General features: G+C 43.3%; 1 protein-coding gene across 1 annotated transcript in view; it reads right to left on the bottom strand.

Annotated features, from left to right (window-relative positions):
* The window catches only part of RYR3 (ryanodine receptor 3), a 282,690-nt gene that overhangs the window by 222,381 nt on the left and 37,038 nt on the right, over nt 1-23,271 (bottom strand). The window contains exon 2 of the mRNA XM_081886370.1: nt 5,728-5,847. Coding sequence (XP_081742496.1) covers nt 5,728-5,847 — 120 coding nt within the window. The remainder of the gene's footprint in view (nt 1-5,727; nt 5,848-23,271) is intronic.

The raw sequence follows: 23,271 nt of genomic DNA, 5'->3' as shown, positions 1-23,271 counted from the left end.
AACCTATCGATTTTTAAGGAATTCAGCCCTGAGTGCTCACTGGAAGGACAGATCGTGAAGCTGAGGCTCCAATACTTTGGCCACCTCATGAGAAGAGAAGACTCCCTGGAAAAGACCCTGATGTTGGGAAAGATGGAGGGAACAAGGAGAAGGGGACAACAGAGTACGAGATGGTTGGACGGTGTTCTTGAAGCTACCAACCTGAGTTTGACCAAACTGCGGGAGGCAGTGGAAAACAGGAGTGCCTGGCATGCTCTGGTACATGGGGTCATGAGGAATTGGACACAACTAAACAACAACATTATTATTAATTTATTATTATTATTATTATTATTATTATTATTATTATTATTATTAACTGAACACAAACCCCAGGCTTTTGGAGTTCTCACAAGAAAAGCCCTCTTGGATCAGAACAAAGCCCTATCTAGTCCAGCATTCTCTTTTGACAAAAACCAACCAGATGACTGTGAGAAGCTCAAAAACAGAACTTAAGCACAATAGCCCTTTCCCGCACATGCTGTTCAGCAGCTGGCATTCAGAGGCTTACAGTCTCAAATACTGAGAGTAATATACAGCCATCATGACTAGTAGCCATTGATCATCTTATCTTCTATCAATTTTCTTATCCCATTTTTAAAGCCTTCCAAGATGGTGGTCATCACCACATCTTGTGGTAGAAAATTCCATGTTAAGTATGTGCTGTGTGCCTCTTTCCCCTGTAATGAAACTGCCACTATTGGGCTTCATTGGATGGTCCCTGGATCCAGAATTAGTAGACAGGGACAACATTCACCTTCTCTATACCATGCTTTATTATGAAAAGCTCTATCATGTCCCCCTTTACTCCTGTCATGTTACCTTTCCTCTTAGTTGAGTTACTCCAGCTCATTGATCATTTTGAAGCCATTAAACATCCTATTTTGCAGTAGGACACCACTCACCCAAGGCCTCTTAAGCCTCCATAAACCTTACCTGAGAGAAGAGAAGATGTACAGAGGCCTCCCCAAAACATTAAAGTGCAAGGTGCCTTAAAGATCCTTCCAGCTCCCATGTGAAGGACAGAGCCTACGCAATTATCTGATCTGCTCCAGTACTTAAGATCTTACTTAGATAGGCTCTGACTCCTGTCAGAAACATGGCTTTGGTCCCCACGTGGTCTCTAGATCACCACTGTTCTCTGCTATTGGTTATTTCTTGGGTTATTTCTACTCTGGGCCCTTGCTCAGCATCTCCTTGAGCCTCAGCTGAACTGGTGCAAGAAAACCAAGGTTCTTAAAGGCACAGAAGCGCCATATCTTTATGAGTTCATATCCTATCACCACAAAGCATCTAACAAAATCCTTATATTCTATATACCAGTCTTATCCTAACCTGGTTCCCTCCATATGTTTTGGACTACAACTCTCATCATTCCTGGCTACCAATGATCATGCTGGCTGCTGGTGATAGGAGATGCAGTCCAAAACATCTGGTGGGCATCAGGTGGGAGAAGACTGCTATATGCCAAAAACCTTGCTCTAGTTGCCCACCTGTTCATTCCTCTGCCTTGCTCTTCCCTCAACTTACTTCCACTTCCACCTCCCTTGGCTCAAGTAGGCTCATAGGTGCAGCTGGGAATTGAATGATTTTGGTATCCTCATTCTTCCCTGCCTCCCCTTTCTAGAGCCTGCACTATAGCATTTCCATTAATTCACTCATGCCTTTTTTGTTCTTGTTGCAGATTTTCCTCATCCCCCTCATCTTCTCAGTTTCTCATCCACTGTCTTAGACACATTCAATTAGCTTGCTGCTGCATTACTTATTCACTGAGTCAGCCTTCACTAAAGCTACACTTTATGTCAATGACTAAAAGGAGATGGTGTCTCTGGCAGAAGCAGTTCAGCAGACGAGAAAGCGAAATGCCAAAGCAATAGAAAGTTTGTTAGCAAACTTCTATCAATAACATGTTTAAGGCAAATATTTATGAAACAGAATACTTCAGTAAATAAAAAAAAGAGAGAGATCCATTGGATAGATCACAGTGTTCAGCCCTGCCCAGATCTGGAACTTATCTGAGGAGTAACAGGAAGAATCCCTCAACAAAATTTCCTCACTGCACTGACTCTGAAAAGCTATTGGACCCAGGCATCCCTGTCCCAAGAAAGCTGGAGAAACTGAACTTGAGAAGGGGTTAATTTCCTTCAGGAGCATAAATCACCCCATGGATGAATTAATCACAGGTGCATGGTCAGCCAAGCCAGTTACTATGGTAACAGCCCAGTACCCTGATTATATTTGTGATTAATGCATGTCAGCTCAGTAGTTTGTTAGTCTGTAGTTAATCTGTCTGTTGGTTAGTCAATTAGCCTGAAGGGTTACTTGTCCAGTGTTACATCTTGACTCGCTGAACTTATTTAGAGCAACAGAGATATTTTGTATGTATCTGTATCTGTATATCTGTTCCCAGAACTGTTTTACTGAGCCTTATCTTCTGCAACAGTAAACTATCTGGTGACTGGTGGTGGGAACAACTGCCACTGTGTGGGTATCTCACCTGAGATTCCAAACATCTTAAGGAGACAACTACCAGAGCCCAGCAAGCGGTAAATTGGCAGCTGCCTGGAAGGGCACCAGCAGAGACACAGGCTGAAATTGAAGCAGTAAGTTTTCCTTGATGGATTCCAGGGAGGTGAGCGGCTGTGATGTGTCTGCAGAGCTAATGCAGGATGGCGCAGAGTATGACAACTGGGCTGTGGTTGGAACAGCTGTCATAAAGGAATTACTCAAATTGGAGCTTCAAGATGCAGATGTTGCTCAAAAGAGAGGGATTGTAGATAGCAATTGATAAGAATTGCCCCCTTCTCTTAAGGGCAACTGGACTCTAAAAGGAGGAGAGAAGGTGCAAGCCACTATCACACTGGGAGTGGAAGTCAATTGGCACTAATTAGAGGCTCAGACAGTGCGAAGGCAATATGGACAGCTTTGCATAACTTTTACCTCCATGCAACGGCTGGAAGCAAGGTGTACTTGACATGGAAGTTGTACAGGGCAAGCCTAAATCCTGGAGATTCTCTGCCATTGCATCTTCAAGGAATTGGAGGTCTCTTCAGTGAGCTGAGTCAGTGGGGAATGGAATTTAACCCTGTGGCAAAACGTTATATTATTCTGTCATCGCTGAGTAACAGTTGTGACAGGACAATTGAAGCCATCCTAGAGGATCAACTGTTTGTGGAATCTGTGACCAACAGACTACTTGTGGAGTGGGAGAAAAGGCAGAACTGGGAATACATTTCTTCCCAGAGGATGCAGCCAGAATCTACAGGGAATGTGACAGCAAAGCCAGATTCCAGAGCTTTACATGTCCACAGATGCTTCAACTGTGGATGGGAGACACATCTGAAACGCAACTCTCCAGGAGTGAAGAAGGGACAGGGGCAAAAGACACAAGCTGAAGGCATTCAAAACAGGAAGCAGTTTCAGCAGACAACATGTAAGCAGGTGATGATTGCAAAAGTAAGCAATAGCAGCCAGGAGCGGGATTATAGATAGCAGAATGATGTAACACATGTGTTTTGATAAGAATATGTTTCTGTCCATGTCTAAGACTGAAAGGGAGGCAGTATCTCTAGCTGCCAGCACGAAACAGCAAATTCAGGCTAAAGGCCCAGTTCATTTGGAACACTTGGGTAAAACTGTAAAAGCACTCTTTGTACCAAAACTAGACAGTAACCTGCTATTTGTAGCTAGGTTGACAGATCAAGTTATGTTTACTGGTGGAAAAATTGGTTTTATTTTATTTTTATTTTTTACAGAAGGGGTGCTGTGTACTACCAGAAGTTTAAGTGGGGGGAGGGGTGTTCTGGTTTGTTTTGGGTCTTGTTTTTGTTATGTGTTTTGTGTTTTTTATCTTGTATTTTTAGATTGTGAACCACCCTGAGATCTACGGATGAAGGGCTATATACAATTATTGTTATTACTAGATTTTGAATATGCCTAAGGTGTCTGGAACTGCCACATGTGCACAGACCAGAATATCATAAACTCCCACTCACACACAAAGAATGCATACACTTGTATCACAGAAGATCTGGGCATGCAAACTTTAAATCAATTGCATAAATGTCAGCTTTATGATGATTGGTAGTGGGAGCAACTTCCACTGTGTGTGTATCAAACCTGAGATTCCTCATACCCCACAACCGCTGCCTGGTTTCCTGGGCAGCTCTCAGACCCTTCTGTGGTCACAGAGGCAGAGGAGACAGCAAGCCAAGCAGGAGGTTCAAGACTGTGGTCAAATGTCTATCTAGCTGCACTTGAGGCTATTTGAGAGAAAGGGGAAACACATAGAAACACCTGCCTATATAAGAGGCTGGCTGAAAGCCAGCAACAAGTGGAACCTCAAGCTCCTATATAGCCTCCCAATCGTAGCTGCTTCGTTGCTCAAGCAACAGCCCTGTTCTGAGCTCTGACCAGCCTGACCTGGGGAGTGGACATAATGTTCCTGATCAGAAAGTTGACTCAGATAAGCCACCATCTCCCACCTCCCATTCCCAATCTGTAAAACGGGAGTAATAAACACATGACTCACAGAAATGTTGTAATATTATTTTTCCTCAGTTGCTATAAGCTTCAAAATAATGAAGAAAACTGTACTCACTGACTAGACTCAATCTGAGCTCCCCACTGTTCCACACTCAGGTGGGCCATGCAGTCCAATATGCAGTTTCAAACCTTGAATTGCAAAGCCTCTCCTCCTTACAGAGGGGAGGAGTTGTGAGCAGGAGCCATTTCCTGCGTTGGCAGGGGGCGTTCCAGCCCCTGCCCAGCTGGCCTGGCTGCCACACCACGCCCCAGGTAGCCAACCAATCAGGTGGAGGTTTGGGGGCAGGGTTTAGCCGCTCAAATGCAGCCACGGCAGCACTTCTCTTTCATTCCACTGCTGGTTTTTGTCGGATCACCCACCCATCCTCCCTTTAGTTCATTGCTTGGTTCTTGACATTGCTATGGACCTGTGGTTGGTTGCCTTGGTTGTCCAAGGGGCCCGGTAGGAATTTTTATCCATCTGGCAAATTGGCACCAGCCTCTTGGTTTTTCACCTACCTCGTAGCAAATTGTCACAACTTTTAGGTGTTGGTGGTTAGGCATTGGAATATGTTTGTGTATTGGAGAGCAGGGTGTGGCCATCGCCTACCCCTCCACTTTATGGGTATTCTAGTAAAGGAATCTGGCGGTCATGGATCCTGTCTGACGCCCTTGCTGGTGGCTAGGGCTATGGCACAACCCCCAGTGACATCAGGGGGAGCCTTCAGTTGTATTTGCATCAACAGGCTCCTCCCACTGGTGGTTAACCCTTGTTAGACTCACCACTCCCTGCGGGGGTGGAGTCACGCTCTGTTGTTTTATCCAATGCCTAAGCCAATACCTCTCACATGCTGTAATCAATAAAGTTGTGGCCTTTTTTTAGCCCATCTACCTAATATACTATGTCAATGTGTCTTTCTTATCCCCAAGCGGGTGGCGGGTCCTTGAATCACAAAGTGGTTGGCAGCAAACGCTTTAACTTGAGAATATATACGATTCAGCAAAACTTGGTGAATTAGCAAATTTTGCATTCTATATATACAGTATATCATCTATTATAGGAAGCACAATTAAATTTCTTAATAGCATTTGTAAATTAATGACCATCAATTACACTAACTTTTAAAAAAACACAAAAAACACCCTTGCAGAAGGGAGCCTTACTTTTGCTTCTGAAGTTGGTTCCAAAAAGCACAAGCGGTTCCCCAGCCCCTCAGCTGCCAGGCAGAACTTGCGCTGCTCTTTGTGGATGTTGGCAACGCACTGAAGCACTACTTCATCATCCTGTCAGGGAACATGAGAGCCATGTGAGAAAATACAAAATACCTGCAAGGTTTAGCTCAGTGATAGATTGGCTACATTTCTGTGAGTCTCAGAACAACACATTTGTTTAAAAATGGTAACATGCATACATTTTTCATTTAGAAGATTAGAACGGGGTGGGCTACCCGCGGCCCCTAGGGCTGTATTCTTTTGTGGCCCTCAGCTGAATTTCAAAAACCTTCTGCAAGTGACCAGTTCGGACCACTGGCAATAGCAATCCATCTCTCTCCTGGCTGCCAGCTGGCAGGGGTGGAAAGAGAGAGAGCAGGATCAGAGGGGCGATGTGGTGCCACCATCCTCCCCAACAGTGGCATCACTGCCACCTACTGGGATGGGACAGGGCAGCAGCGAGGTCAGGGCTCTGTGGGTGCCCCAGTGGGAGCACTGGGTGGGCTTTGACAGAGTGTTAAAACAATAGCAATATCACGCTTGAGAGGGCAGTGCCTTGGTACCATGCCATGCACTGTCCACTCCTGGGAAGAAGAAGAAGAAGAAGAAGAGTTTGGACTTGATATCCCGCCTTTCACTCCCCTTCAGGAGTCTCAAAGCGGCTAACAATCTCCTTTCCCTTCCTCCCCCACAACAAACACCCTGTGAGGTGAGTGGGGCTGAGAGACTTCAAAGAAGTGTGACTGGCCCAAGGTCACCCAGCAGCTGCATGTGGAGGAGTGGAGACACGAACCCGGTTACCCAGATTACGAGACTACCACTCTTAACCACTACACCACACTGGCTCTCAAGAAGAAGAAAAGGGGGTGTCAGAGAGAGAGAGAGAGATGGGTGGCTTCACCCTCTTTTGGCTCTGGTTCCATCCACTACTGTCTTAAGCTCCACTCATGAGAGCCAGTGTGGTGTAGTGGTTAAGAGCGATAGACTCATAATCTGGTGAACCGGGTTCGCTTCCCCGCTCCTCCACATGCAGCTGCTGGGTGACCTTGGGCTAGTCACACTTCTTGAAGTCTCTCAGCCCCACTCACCTCACAGAGTGTTTGTTGTGGGGGAGGAAGGGAAAGTGGAATGTTAGCTGCTTTGAGACTCCTTCGGGTAGTGAAAAAGCGGGATATCAAATCCAAACTCTTCTTCTTATCTTCTTCATACAATGAAGGGTAAGTTTAGATTAATGAACCACTTCACATGTTTCCTCTCCAGAGCTGCTTCAAACCATGGCTTAGAATCTCGCTTTCCCTGAACCCTCCCACACTTTCCATTTTTAGCAAACCATAATTTGCTGCTACTTGTCAGCCAGCAAAATATACTGTCCAAGCTCCTGATGAGTCACTGCCACCTCCAGAGTTGCCTCACCACTTGGGTTGCCCTCCCCAGCTGCCACTGAGACTCTCTGCGCTGCCAGGAGGTCAGGAAGAGGAGGAGCCAGCATCCCAGCTTTCTCTTCAAAAGTGGCTAAAGTCGAGGCTCAACAGAGAGAGCCCCCTTCTCCAATCCCAGTTCCCACCCTTAAGTCCACCACCCCAATTTCTTCCTCCTCATCTATCAGGGCCTGACAACCCAAGTCCAAGCCCAGTAGCTTTGCAGGGCTCATGACAATTGGACAATGGGAACCTTATCATAGTACTTTCATTACTTTTGTTATTTCAAAATCCCCAATCCAGGTCTTCCCTGTGTTTCAGTAGAGCCAAGAAGAATCAAGCTAAAAGTCTATTGGGATCGTTTGTTAATCAAGTGTAGTTCTCCTGAAAGCTACACAGATAGGAAAGAGTTTTTAAAAATGCTATTGTTCGCATACCTCTTTCAGAATATTTTCCATAGAAATACATTTTTTAAATAATACAGCCTTGCCATTTATCTGTATGTTGTGCAAATGGACATTTATTCATAGCACACTTGTAAACTCAAAAGCTGATGGCAAAGAGAGCAGATAGCATGTTAGCTGAAATGTTTTCTTTGACAAGGGTAATAGCATTATACCTTCTGAAGTGTAGTAATCCATGAGGATCATGCGCTAACAGAAATGTTTGCTCTTGTTCGAATCACTGATTGAAGGCTCTAAGTAGGGAAAGCTACAGGGTATATTTGAAACAGTATGAAATTTTTTTTTTCAAAATGTGTTGCCTGCCCATTCAAAAGCCCCCCTCACCCCAGTTTCCCAACCTAAAATATAACCAAGTTGGCTCAAAATTAAGTGACACATAGTTAATGTCACTTGTTTAGGCACCAGCAGTGTCAAGTTGTGGCCAACATTGGAGGGCCCGTCGCACATGCATATCATCACATGTGTGACGCCCCCCCCCCACCTGGCCAGGCCGATTCAGCCCACCATCCTGCACCCACCCACCACCAGCTGCCTTACCTTTTTGAAAGGGATGCACGGGGCAAAGATGCTTCGCTCTGGCACATCCCTGACACCTGTCAAAAGGACACGGCAGGACCAAGCATCTTCATCATGGAGCTTCCTTTTCAGAATCTCCATGGAAATTTGGGAGGCCCCGGCCCCCTTCTTGAATATATGGGGGGGCTGGCCCCCACTCCCCCTTGTAAATGGCACCCTAGTAGGCACACCAATGGAGTCAGGTTAGTGCTCCCACTGGTTTGCCACTCAGCTCCCCCCAATAGCTTTGAGTCTCCCTTCCAAGCAGCAATAGCAATGCCACCCCACTCAGCAAGCTGTGTCAATAGAAAAAGGATGAAGGAGCTATCAGAAGGAGACAGGCTATCTGAAAGAAGTCTGAAATGTACCAGTGAGTGTTAGAAAAAAAAGGTCCCTCTCTGGTTTCTGGTTGACTGCAACATTAAGGAGCCCCAGAGGTCTCCTGAGACGAACCTTTCAACCCACACAACCATTCTCCTCCCAAGGTAGACCGGGAGACCTCTTCAAGAACCAAGGCAGCATGCATTGTTCATTAACATTTGTTTCCAGTTCACATTTGAAGGACAAATTGTGCACTTCTGTTGCTGGAAGGCTCTTTAATCCTGTGCAGTCCTACATGAGTGGAAAGGCCAGGGGGAAGAGGGAGGAGGCAATTTTCTTTTTAAAACTGATTTATAAATTTCCCAGAATTTTAATACATACAAATTGTAGGTGATAAGAAAGGAATGGTAAGCCAATTTTCATTTATTCCTCCTTCCTAGGGTTGCCATATTTCAAACAGTGAAATCCGGACAGAAAAGTTGCTTTTTAGTTTTGCCCAAAGTTGTTGAGCTTTTTGACAAATTCGCAAAAAAGAGCTATCCCTTAGACATTCACTTCTTTTAGGCGAATACATGTGAATGAGATTTTAGCAATGAAAAATTTGTGACCGTATGAAGTTAAGAAAGCTTTTGTAGTTAAAAAAAACCAATCTTCCCCATCTTGAAATATAACCAAGTCAGCTCAAAATTAAGTGACACACACTCTTTCTATATAAAGAACATTATTGATTTAGAAAGTCCCATTTTCTCCTGCAGCTGCAAGTAATTGTTGTTTCAATCTATTCAATAAAGGAGAAGTAATGCTGCAATCTAAGTAACAATATATACCAGGAGACAGCCAACAAAGCATCAAATCAAAACAGATGGCCTCAACAATAGAACACCTGAGAAGACTTTTTCCCCCAGTCTACATTTCTTTCTGATTAGGTTCATTTAAGTAGTTTTCTTACAGTATCTCATGTCTATGCCATCCCCTCTCTTAAAAACTCAAGGTATGTAGTGCTAATGGTCACCCCTCTGAAAAGCTGAGAAAGCCTCTCCTCTTTATGGAGGGGAGCTGTTGTGAGCGGGAACCGCTTCCCGCGCTCGCAGGGGGGGTTAACCAAACCCCCTGCATCATTGAGCCCTGTGCCCGCGTCACGCCACCCAGCCGGCCAATCCAGCTGGGTGGGTGGGGCGTGGTTTTGCTGTTTAAAATGGCCGCGGGCTCATGGGCTCCTCCTCCTTGTTCCTGGTTTCCTCAGATCACCCACCCACACTCCCTCTAGGTTTTGCTCCTGACCTTGCTATGGACTTTGGTTGGCTGCCTTGGTTGTCCAAGGGGCCTGGTAGGAATTTTTCCACTTGGCAGATTGGCACCAGCCACTTGGTTTTTCACCTACCTCGTAGCAAATTGTCACAACTTGGTAAGGTTTGGCGGTTAGGCAATGGAAAATGTGTTGTGTGTCGGAGGGGAAGTTGTGGCCATCACCTACCCCTCCCCTTGAAGGGTACAGTGGTACCTCGGGTTAAGTACTTAATTCGTTCCGGAGGTCTGTACTTAACCTGAAACTGTTCTTAACCTGAAGCACCACTTTAGCTAATGGGGCCTCCTGCTGCTGTGTTGCCAGAGCACGATTTCTGTTCTCATCCTGAAGCAAAGTTCTTAACCTGAAGCACTATTTCTGGGTTAGTGGAGTCTGTAACCTGAAGCATATGTAACCTGAAGCGTATGTAATCCGAGGTACCACTGTATTCCCTTGAAGGAATCCTGCGGTCGTGGTTCCTGTCCAATGCCCTGGTGGTGTCTAGGGCCATAGCAGGACCCCCGGTGACTCTAGGGGAAAGCTTCCAGTTGATTTGCATCAACAAGCTCCCCCTACAGGTTGTTAACCCTTGCGTGACTCCCGGCAGAGCAGGCAGGAGTCAATTATAGTCTGTTCGATCCAATGCCTAAGCCAATACCACTCACATTCTGTAACCAATAAAGTTGGGGCCTTTTTTAGCCCATTAACCTAAATACTTATGTCCATGTGTCTTATTTTATCTCCAAGCGGGGGCGGGGCCTCGACTCACAACTATATCAGGCTTGAAGAAAAATGCATTATCTATGTTTTGGGGTAAAGTTCATGAAAAGTTATCATGCTATGGTCACCGGTACTTTCATATGATTGTCAATGCAACCCTTTACAAAACCAGTTCAGTGCCTGTAGGATTACAGGCTGTGTCTCTCATATTCTCATCTGAAGTAAGTTCCTGTGGACAATCAACAACATTCTACGAATTCTATTTATCTTTAAAAACACAATAGATCAGGAATTGATGATAAGAGAGATTAAGAGAAAACAAATTGGTAGGAGAACCATTTTATTGTAATTAATTAAGCGGTCACAAAATTTGGAAATAAGATGATAATTTGCTTGACAAAAATTTATTAACGATGTAAATGGGAGCGGGAGGCGTGAGGAAGCTCAAGGATGATATGAAACTTTGTTAAAACAAAGCAATATTGTTTATTATTATTGTATTTTTCTTCTTTAAAAAACCTAATAAATATATATATATATATATATAAAAATATTTATCTTTAAAAACATGAAAATGAGTGGAAAATGTAAACACTGTGCCAATGAATATCACTAACCAAACATCTTGCCCATGAATACACAAACTCACTACTGCATTGCAGTAACTCGAAACTGTCAGCTGGCAAAAGATAGTGCTTGCTGTGTATTTGTATATTATAGACAATACTGAGTAACCTCAAAATTATCGGGGGGAAATATTATAGGTTATACAACTTTTTGCAATGTCAAGAAAAAAATTATTGCACAGCCAGATTGTTTCAGAGAGTATTTCAGTTTTTTATGTTTTCTATCTTGCTACAAATTCTCCGATAGTAAAAGAAAGTGAGAATCATTGTCACAGTAAGTGTACATGCACAACTCTCAAGTCACCAATTGGAGGCAAATCTTACTCTTACCATAATTCAGCAATGCTAGTAGATCACTAACCTCCCACACTCAATGCCTAATTTGCCCATTTCCTCATCCAACTAATGGTATAAAAATAAATGAAGTTGGCAAAATGCTATCGGTATTATAAACACTAATAATATAGATGCATGGCATCTGATTGTACTGTTAAGCAGGGATTTTTTTTCAGCTGGAACTCAGTGCTGGCAACTCTCAGGTGGCTTTCATTGCCATTGTAAGAGAACAAGGGAGACAGCGTTCATGGTGAGTTCTGACATCTCTTTTTCTAGAAAAATAGCACTGTTTTTAAGTACTGTATGCACAATGGGTATCAATGAGGAGGGTGGGATAAAAATAAATACTGTGTGAAAGTACACACAAATGTTTTTGTATGTTACGTTTTCCAAAACAAATATTTGAAATCCATCATCAACATATCAGAGACAGATTACACTTAATTATAGTAACCCTATATAGAAGTAAAACAAATATGTTCCTTATATCCATGTACATAAAACTTGCCTCATATTCAAGGAATAAAAAGTAAAGGGACCCCTGACAGTTAAGTCCAGTCGCGGATAGCTCTGGGGTTGGGGCGCTCATCTTGCTTTACTGGCTGAGGGAGCTGGTGTTTGTCCACAGACAGCTTCCGGGTCATGTGGCCAGCATGACTAAGCTGCTTCTGGCAAACCAGAGCAGCACACGGAAATGCCATTTACCTCCCCGCCAGAGTGGTACCTATTTATCTACTTGCAATTTGACATGCCTTCAAACTGCTAGGTTGGCAGGAGCAGGGACCGAGCAACGGGAGCTCACACCGGAGCAGGGATTCGAACTGCCGACCTTCCAATTGGCAAGTTCAGTGGTTTAGATCACAGCACCACCCGCATCCCTATTCAAGGAATATAAATGTTATAAAGCTTGCAGCATGGGGTAACATTCAGTGACGGGTTCTAAACAGGAACTAATTTTTAGAACTGCAGTCTTCAAACCACAGTCCAACATAGTCCCAATTTCACTGATATTTTGAAGCAAGCTTAATAAATTATATTGACATACAGAGAGGCACAGAATTAAACAAACTAGTCAGAGATTTTTTTTCCACTCCACATGACATCCCGTTTCTCTCTCTGTGGGTGATAAATGACTTAGCTCCAGACCAATTTCACACCCTTTGGCATTAGGCTAACATCATATAAGATGCTGTGACCCCAATATCCTTGGGTTTTGCAACATTAAAGAAGGAAATTGGCCAGGGGTGACTTGATCCAGCCTCTGTGTATTCAGGTTCCACAGGTGAAGAATACAGAAAATATCTGAAGTCCAAGCTATGTTCCAGAATAGTTTGTTTATTATTTACTGTAGTTACAATAATATATGATTAAATGTGAGCAAGGAACATTTCATATTCCTATTCCACTACTCTGCTCTCATTCAACGGTTACTTTTTGTTGTTATTACTATCATTTAAAAAAATAGTAATTTAAAGGGGCAGTCTGGAATTATGCCGTTTTTGGAAGCCCTCAACAACAATCTGGACTTCTTAAAGTGGCTTGAGCAGCTGGCTTTTTTGTTGTTGCTGTGAGGCATGCACAAAAACAAACAGCAAAGACACTTGTTTCGCCTCCCTCAGTCCCTGTGGGGCCAAATGAGCCAGCCCCCCCCCCATCACTCTAACCTCGCCCAGAGCTGCTGTTTGTATATATAAGCAACAACAAAATAATCATAGGAACAATGATGCATTAATGAGAAAGAAGTATTTCCCCTGCACTGGTACTGGACCCTTAAATTGGCTTTGGTCTAACCAAGCACAATTCTTCTTACATTATGAGTTAGACAGATATCAAGAGTTTATATAGGCAGCCTCCTTGAAAAACTGAAACAGTATTTCTTTTGCCTTATATTTCTCCTTTTCTTTGCCGTGCATGCATCTCACATCTTCATACACAAGAATCTGCTTGCAGTGTTCAGCTTTATTGACAGATAATGTATTCGTTAAGTAACATGACCTTGACTTGTGAAGATAATAGGGAACCAGACTGTCTGCCTTCCCTCCCCAACCACTTTTTTTCCTAGTTCCCTGAAGGTGATGTCTACTTTTGTGCATTTGTTTATCTATTTTTTCTCCGTGTAGTGACTTTATCGTAAAAAAATTTGTTTGCATCATTCACCACAGCAGGGATATCCTATTTTGTTGCAATCCAGATGTTGAAATAAGTACTAAAGGTAAAGGTACCCCTGCCCGTACGGGCCAGTCTTGACAGACTCTGGGGTTGTGCGCCCATCTCACTTAAGAGGCCAGGGGCCAGCGCTGTCCGGAGACACTTCCGGGTCACATGGCCAGTGTGACATCGCTGCTCTGGCGAGCCAGAGCTGCACACGGAAACGCCGTTTACCTTCCCGCTGGTAAGCGGTCCCTATTTATCTACTTGCACCCGGAGGTGCTTTCGAACTGCTAGGTTGGCAGGCGCTGGGACCGAGCAGCGGGAGCGCACCCCGCAGCAGGGATTCGAACCGCCGACCTTTCGATCAGCAAGTCCTAGGCGCTGAGGCTTTAACCCACAGCGCCACCTGTGTCCCATGAAATAAGTACTAAGAATGCTCTATAATGAATTACGAGATGAAGACAAAGACATAAATGCAAAATTCAAATAAGAGCCATAATTTTTTCCTATCTCACCTTTACACATTATGTTTATACTATTACTGGCCCCAGGGTAAGTTGACATTTCTTATATCAGTGGAGGGACATGGCTAGTGTTGTCTTTATATGCACAATGTGCAAATACCATCACAGATAGCCCAATGTTTACATGCACCAAGTCTGCATACATTACTAAATAAAAACCTTAAGAATAGTCTTGCTGGATTAGAAGAAAGCCCAATCCAGCCCAGCATCTTGTTCATACAGTAGACAACCAGATGCCTATGGAGAGCCCACAAGTAGGTCTTGAGTGGACCAGCACACTCTTCACTTCTCGTTCCCATCATGGGATATTTGGAGCCATACTGTCTCCAACAGCAAAGACAGAGCATAGCCATCATAGCTAGTGTTGCTTCCCGGAATCGATGACAGGAAAGGGCATGTGACTGAGTATATGTAAAAGCTGGCCTATGGTACAAAGGTAAAACTGATTTACATTGCTCTGCCCACGTCTGCCTCTGGTTCTACCCCCAACTGGCATGTGGGCATCAGAAGCTTGTCCAGAAGGAAGTGCAACCCTCAGGCTGGAAAAGCTCCCTCACTCCTGGTCTATATTTTGTACATTTTACAGATTTTCAATACTCTAGCACTCTTCCTTAAATAGCTCCTTCCTACCCACCACCCACCTTTTTTGTAGTTAAAAATTTGTTCCTGTTTACCCTAGCTGTTATGGTGGTGTGAGCCACGGACTCGCAGCTTGTGACATCATGGTGATAGCCAAATCTAATGTTGGAAAGCACAGCAGTGTGTCAGAACGGATCTATTTAATGCAGCTGGCATGTTTCCTTACTTAAGACACTCTCAAACAGTTTTTGCAAGTGGAGGGAAAGAAAACCAATTACAGTTGCTCTTAACATAAATTAGATGTTATTTCTTCAGTTCCTGCCTGTTATCAAATCATCTCACATGGGTTTTATCTTTTTTAACCTCTCCCATCAGATGTCAAGGAAATAAACAACTATCTGACTTTTTGAAGGCATCTGAAGGCAGTCCTGTTCAGGGAAGTTTTTAATGTTTGAAGTTTTATCATGTTTTTAATATTCTGTTGGGAACCGCCCAGAATGGCTGGGGAAATCCAGCCAGATGGGCAGGGTATAAATAAATCATCACCATCATCATCATCATCACCACCATCATCTACCAGAGTGTTCTGTTCTCACATACTTGTTCTCTCTCAGCACCTGTACTAAAACTGTTTCCACCATTTCATTAAATGTGTGTGTGTGTGTGTGTGTGTGTGTGTGTATAGTCTGATTGGGTAGTAATAGTTCATCTACCACACAAGCTTCTAAAATTAGTGGAGGGGGCCCAGCACTATCTTCCCAATGGCTTTGAATGCTGCCTTTCTTCTATAACAATGATTGACAGTATCCCTCTTCAAGTCAGGTGGGGTCTGGGAATGAGTGTGCTAGTTCCACCCCATTGTCATTCTCTGGGGAAATCAGGGTTCTAAAGTGTGTTGGGAGCTTACACAAGTAAAACACAGCTTTTATTGAGAGAAATACTGTATGACAAAACAGCAATTAAATGATCAACTATTAGGTTTTCCAGAAAGAGGGAGAAATATGAGGGTTTGTGTGGTGGGTAGCATGGTCATGCAAAATAGTCTTGGGCTTCTGAAGAAGTGATGGAAATAAGGGAGACTGCATCAGAAATTTGGAATCAAATCAAGAAAAGAAGAAGAATCTTGCCAGTCTTTCATCTAAAGCTAAGGAAGCCAGAAGATCCACCTGCAAAACTAACAACATTCAGGCCACATGAAGATTGAGGGAAATTTTAGCATGCTAGAGCAGCAATAGGTTTGCTGTAGAAAAAGCTTATAAAATGGGTGGTCCCAGGAGAGTGCTTCGCAGACACACAAAAGGAAGTTATCCTCAGCTCAGTTAATAAAGATGTGGGGTGGCATGTGGCTGGATTTTCCTTGTTTTATATATATATGGGTATTATGCTTTTCGGAACAGTGCCTTTCTTCTTTGGGCTCTTGCAAACCAATCAATGGGTGTGTTGTGAGGCTTTGGTCAGATTGGAACTGGGTGGAGGAGCTGGGTGTGTATACAAAGGTCTCAAGTCTGTTGACTAGAGAGCAGGAAGGAACCACTCACTTGGGTCAATGTAGACGAGAGGACAACCAATGCAGGCTTGCATTGGTTTTGAGCACTGGGTCCAGCTAAGGGGCAAGGTTCTAGGGACAACAGATCACATTACTATTAATATCAGCTCAGGATGCATTGTCAGGTCACGGTCAGGTCAAACAAAGGTCAGGTTCCAATTAATGCAGGGTAAGAAAAAAGCAGAGGATAAGTTCTAGATTAGCAAAGCAGAGGTCAAGTTCCAAAGGGTAAACCAGCAAGGTGGGCAGCACCCTGGGTAGCTCCAAGAGACCCCTGGGCTGGATGTTATGACAAGGAAGGCTTGAATGTTCTTTCAACCACTATGTAAACCCAGACTGAACCCAGACTACAGCTTCCAGGGAGCAGCTAGACTTATTCCAGATGAGGGGAGCTTCAAAGCTCAAAGAAGCCCAGCCTGCTTTATTAGTCCTTGGCTCTGGTGGCTTGAGGAAGCTGAGGGTTGGGCCACAGTGCAGGGTCTCGTGAAACTGAGGAAAGCAATGCAAGCTCTTCAGGTTAGAAAGTCACTGCCATTGCCAGCTTCTGGTGCTGAGACTCCCGAGGAAACAGGAACATCATAGACTGGCTCTGAGGACAAATCCTCCTCCTAGTCTGATATTTTATACATGTTGTCTTCTCCTCTCCTGAGAATGGGTAAGCAGAGTCCTAAATCATGACACCTTGCTGTTTTACGCTTTTTGTTTTGTCCTTTGTGACCAGACCTGTGCCAGCTCACTTTCCAAAGTGGAGACTTTTTGAGTCAAAGTGTTGGGTATGGTACAGCACGGTTTATTCATGTGCCACTTTTTGGAAGTTTTCAAGATGGAAGAAAGATGTGCTCCTTTGGCAACAATATGCAGCTACTTCAAATATGATGGTGGACTCCTGCTCATAATCTTTGAAGAAGCCTTACTCTTTTGCAATGACACTGGTATTTGGTATGGTACGTTAAGATAAAAGCAGGAATTGCCAGTAACTGAACATTCACCAGCTCATTTTCCTTCTCTCTAGCAGGGTCTCCAAGAGTATTATTGATGTTTTTATTCAAAGAATCCAATTCACTTTCCACAGAGGAATCTAAATACTAAGCAATATCTAAAGTGGTAAAAATTTCTTCTAACGCAGGACTGAATCCTTTAAATTTTTTGTGTGTGTTATCCTAATCTTCAAAGCTGCAAAAGCTCTAGTGATATATTTCCAATGCATAGATTCTAATTAAAATGTGTCCCTTTTATAATTTCCCCAAAGTGTGATAAATATAGTATTTAAATGATTTTGTCAGCTGGGTGCCAGTAATCAAAGCAAACGTTGCTTGAAAAAAAGAAGCGGAATAAAGCTGAATTTGAAGCCTACCTAAGGAATTTTTTTTTATGGGCAAGCAGCACTGGCAATTTAAGGGTATCTTTCAGCTCTCAGAAAGTGCTTGGTTCCTTTTGGGGGGAGGTTATGTATATCCTGGTCTAAGCGGATTATTGTATGCCTAGGGTTTTGTGGTATTCCTTGTTATTTTCTGCCATAGTTTGTCTTTGCTATGTCAAAAATCCCTGTTTTCTGCATGGAGTGTATTCACTCATTTATACATAGGTATAGCTATACCTGAATAAATATACACAGGCAGCCTTATACTGTTTTCCATCTATCTAATATCATCTCCTCTGACTTGCAGAAGTTCTCCAGGGTCTTGGACAGGGGTCTTTCCAGAACCTACCATTTGTTTGTTTTTAACTTAACATAATGTATATACTGTTTGCTTGACGGAAAACCTCTAAGCAGTTTAGAAAAAGCAGCCTAAATTATTCATTAAAAATACTGATAAAAGCAAACATTAAAAACAAGCTGATGTAATGTTTTATCAGCATCTGGTCTATTTAACAGGAGATGCCAAGGACTGAACCTGGCTCTACCACCGAGCTATGGGCTCTTAATAACAGCAAAATAATAAAATCTAGATAAATATAATGTAACTAAAAAGCTATTTAACAACAAAGTTCACAGAAATACACATGACATTCAAAATGTATATAATGTATATAAACGTTGTTCCCATGTATCCTGAAATGCTAAAGAAGACGACCCATGTCCTTGACATTACCTAACACTTTGAGAGTTGCAGTATAGTTTTTGCCTAACTAAAGGAATTGTGATGAATGAACCAAGAGTACATTGCTGAAACACCCCGAGCCCTTTTTGGAGCTTGTGGCTTATGCATGACCAGCTACCAATTGGCCAATATATTTTCTGCAGCTGGGACAGCAGTGTCAAAGCACTCCACTTATTGCACCTGGCAGGAAAGTTAGCAGAATAATTTCAACTTTGTTCAGGGAACCCACTTTCTTTGAGTAAACTCTGATCTGATGTACACGGAGAGTTTCTGAAATGAGGCCCTGAATACTAGGCCCTCCATGGTGACCTTAAAATAGCATTAGAAGAGTCTGCTGCATCAGGCCAATGCTCCATCTAGCCTAGGAAATCCCACAAACCTAAGCACAATGGAACTCTCCCTACCTGTGATTTCCAACAATTGGGAGTCACAGCCAACAGATAATCATAATCATGGGAAGTTGCCTTACGCTGAGTCCGATCAACGGTCCATTCTAGCTGAATCTTATTTGCCAGTTGCTGCTCTCAAGGGTTTCTGACAGGGTAATTCTCAGTCACACACACGAGATAGAGGCCCCGCCAGGTCTGAAGGGGCCTGGATCAGTACCTTCTGCTTCCCTCCGCCCCCCATGCACACTGTGGTCACTCTGCTCATCTCCCCTCAGGGTGGAGTAGGGGTGGTATACTGCTCACTTTTAACTGTACAAGGTTAAACGAAGGGAGGTTGTATTCTTTTATATACCGTACTTTTCTGTGTGTAACACGAAGCTTTTTTATTAAGAAGTTATGTTAAAAATTGGGGGTCATCTTATACATGGATAATGCATGGGGGGACGTTGGATTTGTTGCTGCCACAAGCTGGAGATTGTCCGTGGCTATTGGGCGTATTATTGGTGGTTGCGGCAAGGGCTAGTGTTGATTGGCTGTTGCTGCGGCAATTGGGCAGGCAATTGGCAGCTCCTCCACATGCAGCTGCTGGGTGACCTTGGGCTAGTCACACTTCTCTGAAGTCTCTCAGCCTCACTCACCTCACAGAGTGTTTGTTGTGGGGGAGGAAGGGAAAGGAGAATGTTAGCTGCTTTGAGACTCCTTAAGGGGAGTGAAAGGTGGGATATCAAGTCCAAACTCCTCCTCCTCTTCTAGTGAGGGGACAGACAACTGGTGGCTTCTGCAACGCGTGCAAGTGGCAGCGGAGGTCAGGCATGTGAGTGATTTTCGGCAATCCCTCCTAAAAAGAGCTCAGCAACTCTGGGCAATCTCCCCCCATTTTCTTAATTTGGAGTCCCCCAAAATAGGGGGAGTCTTGTACACAGGGGCATGTTATACATGGAAAAATACGGTACATATATTTAAAATGAGTCCTTCTGAAGCTGAAATCCTTCTAGGAAGTGTAGGCAGAGGCAACAGGCATGAACAAACTTGTTCTGCTGTAAGCTGCACCAGAGCCTTCATTTCAAGGTGTTTTTTTTTAAAAAAAGAACAAAATAACCCTTGGCCACTTCAAGCATTGAAAGAAGCTGCAAAGGGGAAGAGCAGAGATATAGGGCCAATTGCCAAAGCCATTTTGAATCAGTTGCAGAGGATATGCAACATGGAAGGTCTGCAAGGAAGACCTTACTGTAGCAATGCTGCTAGATTTAGATTAGCCCCATCATTACACCTCTCTGTACAGTTCCATCTTTCACCAGTTAATATAACTTCACATCAAAGTGCTTTCTGACGTCTTTATGAATGGCAAAATTAAAAACTAAAGATTGTTTTATGTTCCCCATATGCAGCTCTTAAACAAAACTATTTCAAGTAAAAAATTCAACTTAATACCAGATTTTTTTAAGAGTAGGGTACACACACACACACACAAAATGTGATTTCTGTAAGATGAACCTTTTAGATCAATTATTTCTTCTTCATTTGAGATCAGTTGGCCTTTCTAAGTGCAGGCAAAATGTGCCAAAATGCTAAGTTTGTGTCCACTTCAATTTTTGAAGTACCCAGCTTCTGGCAATTTGTGACTCTAATTATTACTGCCAGCAAATGCTGGTGTCTGTCTCTGCAAGGGCAAGGACTGGAGTTATCGTCCACATACTGGCTGTGGCACACAATTCATCTACTGCATGCAAATTGATGTAAAAACTATCCTTGAAACTGTTCTTGTATAATAAATACAAAACATTAAAATGATTTGTATAATTCATAATAAAAACGAAACTATATTCTTTCCAGAAATTTACAGTACAAAGGAATGATTGGGGATGTAAAAAATACTAGCAGCAAAAATTTGGAGCCCCAGGTAGGTGCAATGCAGACGATAGATCTCTAGGCTCTTCTGGATTTCAGCAGACATAAAGACTACAGATTTTCAAGCTTTCATCAACAAGAGCTTAAAAAACAAAAACAAATCGTTTTGAGATTAGTTTGGATTCTGAAAATAACAGCAAGCTGAATCACATTATTCATAGCATAATCATGGTCAGGCAAATTCAATGGTGCAATTAAGTACCTTTCCCGAAAACACCAATTATATCTATATGTACAGAAGACAAGCAACAACCTCAGAAAAAAAATTACAGGAGGGGAAGGATCAATGCCAGAAGAGTCTAGCGTGGAAGGTCACCCCTACCCATCCTTCAAAAACCAGCTGCCCTGTTCCCCTAGCCCCCAGAGAAGGTTAAGAAGAGGCAGAGTCTCTCCTACACAGAAGCAGAATGATAAACGAAAGGAGAGGGGAGTAAGCAGTGAACCATAAAGCACAGGCTTGCAAAGACAAAGGTCTGGAACAAAAGTTTTAGGAAAGCTCTCAAACAAGGTCTTAGGTACGCCTCCTTAGATGAGGGCCTGAGGGCTGCGTTCTCAACCTTACAAGAACCACATACCAGCAGAGCAGAGGCCAAAGTAGCTGGAGTGCAATAGAAGTCAGAGGTTTCTACATATCTTCATGCACACACACACCTCCATCCTCTTTCCAGCCATGCAAGAGGCATTCTCATAGTTCAAGGACACAATCAAGTAGGGTGTGGATGGTAAGGGGCAAAGCCTGAGGAAAGCATGTGTGGACTGGAAAGGGGTGTGGCTGAGAAAAGCCCCCAGGGCCAGACATGGAGGTCTGAAGGTCAAGGTCTGATCTAGAGCTGTGTGTAGGTAGGGCTTGTGAATTAAACATATATTCCATGGAGTTTGGGAAGTGGAAGAAAGTCTCGGGGGAGGAAAGGCAGTGTAGAATGGGGAGATTTGGAACATATAAAGAGAAAAGTCTGCTGTAATTCCATCTTCTGCACAGCTACATCTATTAAAGGTGCAGGACCCTGTCCTCTTCTCTCTCTCTCTCCCCGCCCCCCTTCATCTGGCTACCCTGGGCAGGGGGTCTGCTGCGGGCCATGGAGCCAAAAGGACAGGGAGACAAAAGAAACAGTTGATGACTGGGCCAAGTTTTACAAAGTGATTTGAATTATCCGGACAAAGCTTCTACTGCAGGCATCATAATAATATTTCATAAGGAGAGATCCTCCGGTCAGCAACTACAAACAAGCAATTGGTTACTTAAAGGCTCTGCTGACATTTGGCCATTGCACTTGCCTGCTCACTGTTCATACCATAACAATCTTTCACGGATAGTTAGCATGGCACATGGCAGATGATCTGTACATGACTTAGATTATAGGCACAAGACTTGAATACATTGCTTCACTTGCGGTATTTTAAAGGGCATGAGGTATCTGTTCTCTTTGAGGAAAGACATTTCAATTCTTAACACACCCTTCCTCCTCAGGACTTACCTTCTCAGTATTCTGCCAAATTCCTTGTTGTGAAATAACTCGTCTTTTAATCTCACTGTGTGTCTGCAATACTGCTATGGAGTCACCACCAATTTAGGGGAAGGGAAAAGGAGATGGGTAGTGATGGGGAAAGGCTTGGAATGGGCCAGAGAATGATCTTAGAGCTTGTAAAGCCCCCCTTTGATTTTGAGACAACCATTATCAGCCCTCTAAATTAGTCTCACACCTTGGCTGGGGAGAACTTTGCCAGACAAAAGAGGAGGTCCCAGTAGCTCAGGGTCCTCCTGCTCATTTTTCCAGTCACACTAAAAATAAACCTATTAGATAGCAGCATGTTGAGGGCAAAGTTCCACCTCTATTTGTTCCCCACAAATGTTCCGATTATAATGGCAGTGGTATATGAAGGGAATACCTTCTCCTTGGTCTATCTGGAGAAGTACTGATTAGAGAAGAATTCCCAAACCTGGGGCCCATCAAACGTTTTAGACTTAATCCCATCATCCCTGCACCTAGGACATGCTGGATGGAGCTGATGGCAACTGTAGTCCAAAACATCTGGAGGGTACCAAGTTGGGAAAGGCTGGAAAGCTTGTGACTCTCCAAATGGTTTTGAACTCCAACTTCCATCAGCCTGAGCCAGCAAGGCTCAGTCAGGTCAGGGATTATGGGAGTTGGGGTCCATCAACATCTGGAGGGCCACAGATTTCCCATCCCTAGAATGTCTTCCACAACACTGTTGGAAAGGCCAACTTCTCTTTGCTTCAAATTTTACACCAGCTGAGGCAGACAATGTTCTGTGCATTATCTAGTTTTGTTTAACATCCTTCAATCCCTTTCTCACCATTTGAACTTCTTTTTGCTATGAAAAGTTCACTGAACAAGCTCATGTCCATGTTTCACTGCATAATAGTAATTTGACAATAGATTTTTACCTCCTTGGGACATACAGTGATACCAGCAATATAACAGATGATCCTCAATCCAAATTTTATTGCATTTAAGTTTGCATATACTGTACGTTTGTAATTTTTGCACTTGTATGTTATACAAATAGATCATTTTACAATAAACTATATTAAATACTATGGAAATTTACC

This window comes from Podarcis melisellensis (genome assembly GCF_964234715.1).
Source record: "Podarcis melisellensis genome assembly, chromosome: 1".
Classification (NCBI taxonomy): domain Eukaryota; kingdom Metazoa; phylum Chordata; class Lepidosauria; order Squamata; family Lacertidae; genus Podarcis; species Podarcis melisellensis.
This window is presented reverse-complemented; position numbering and strand designations above follow the sequence as displayed.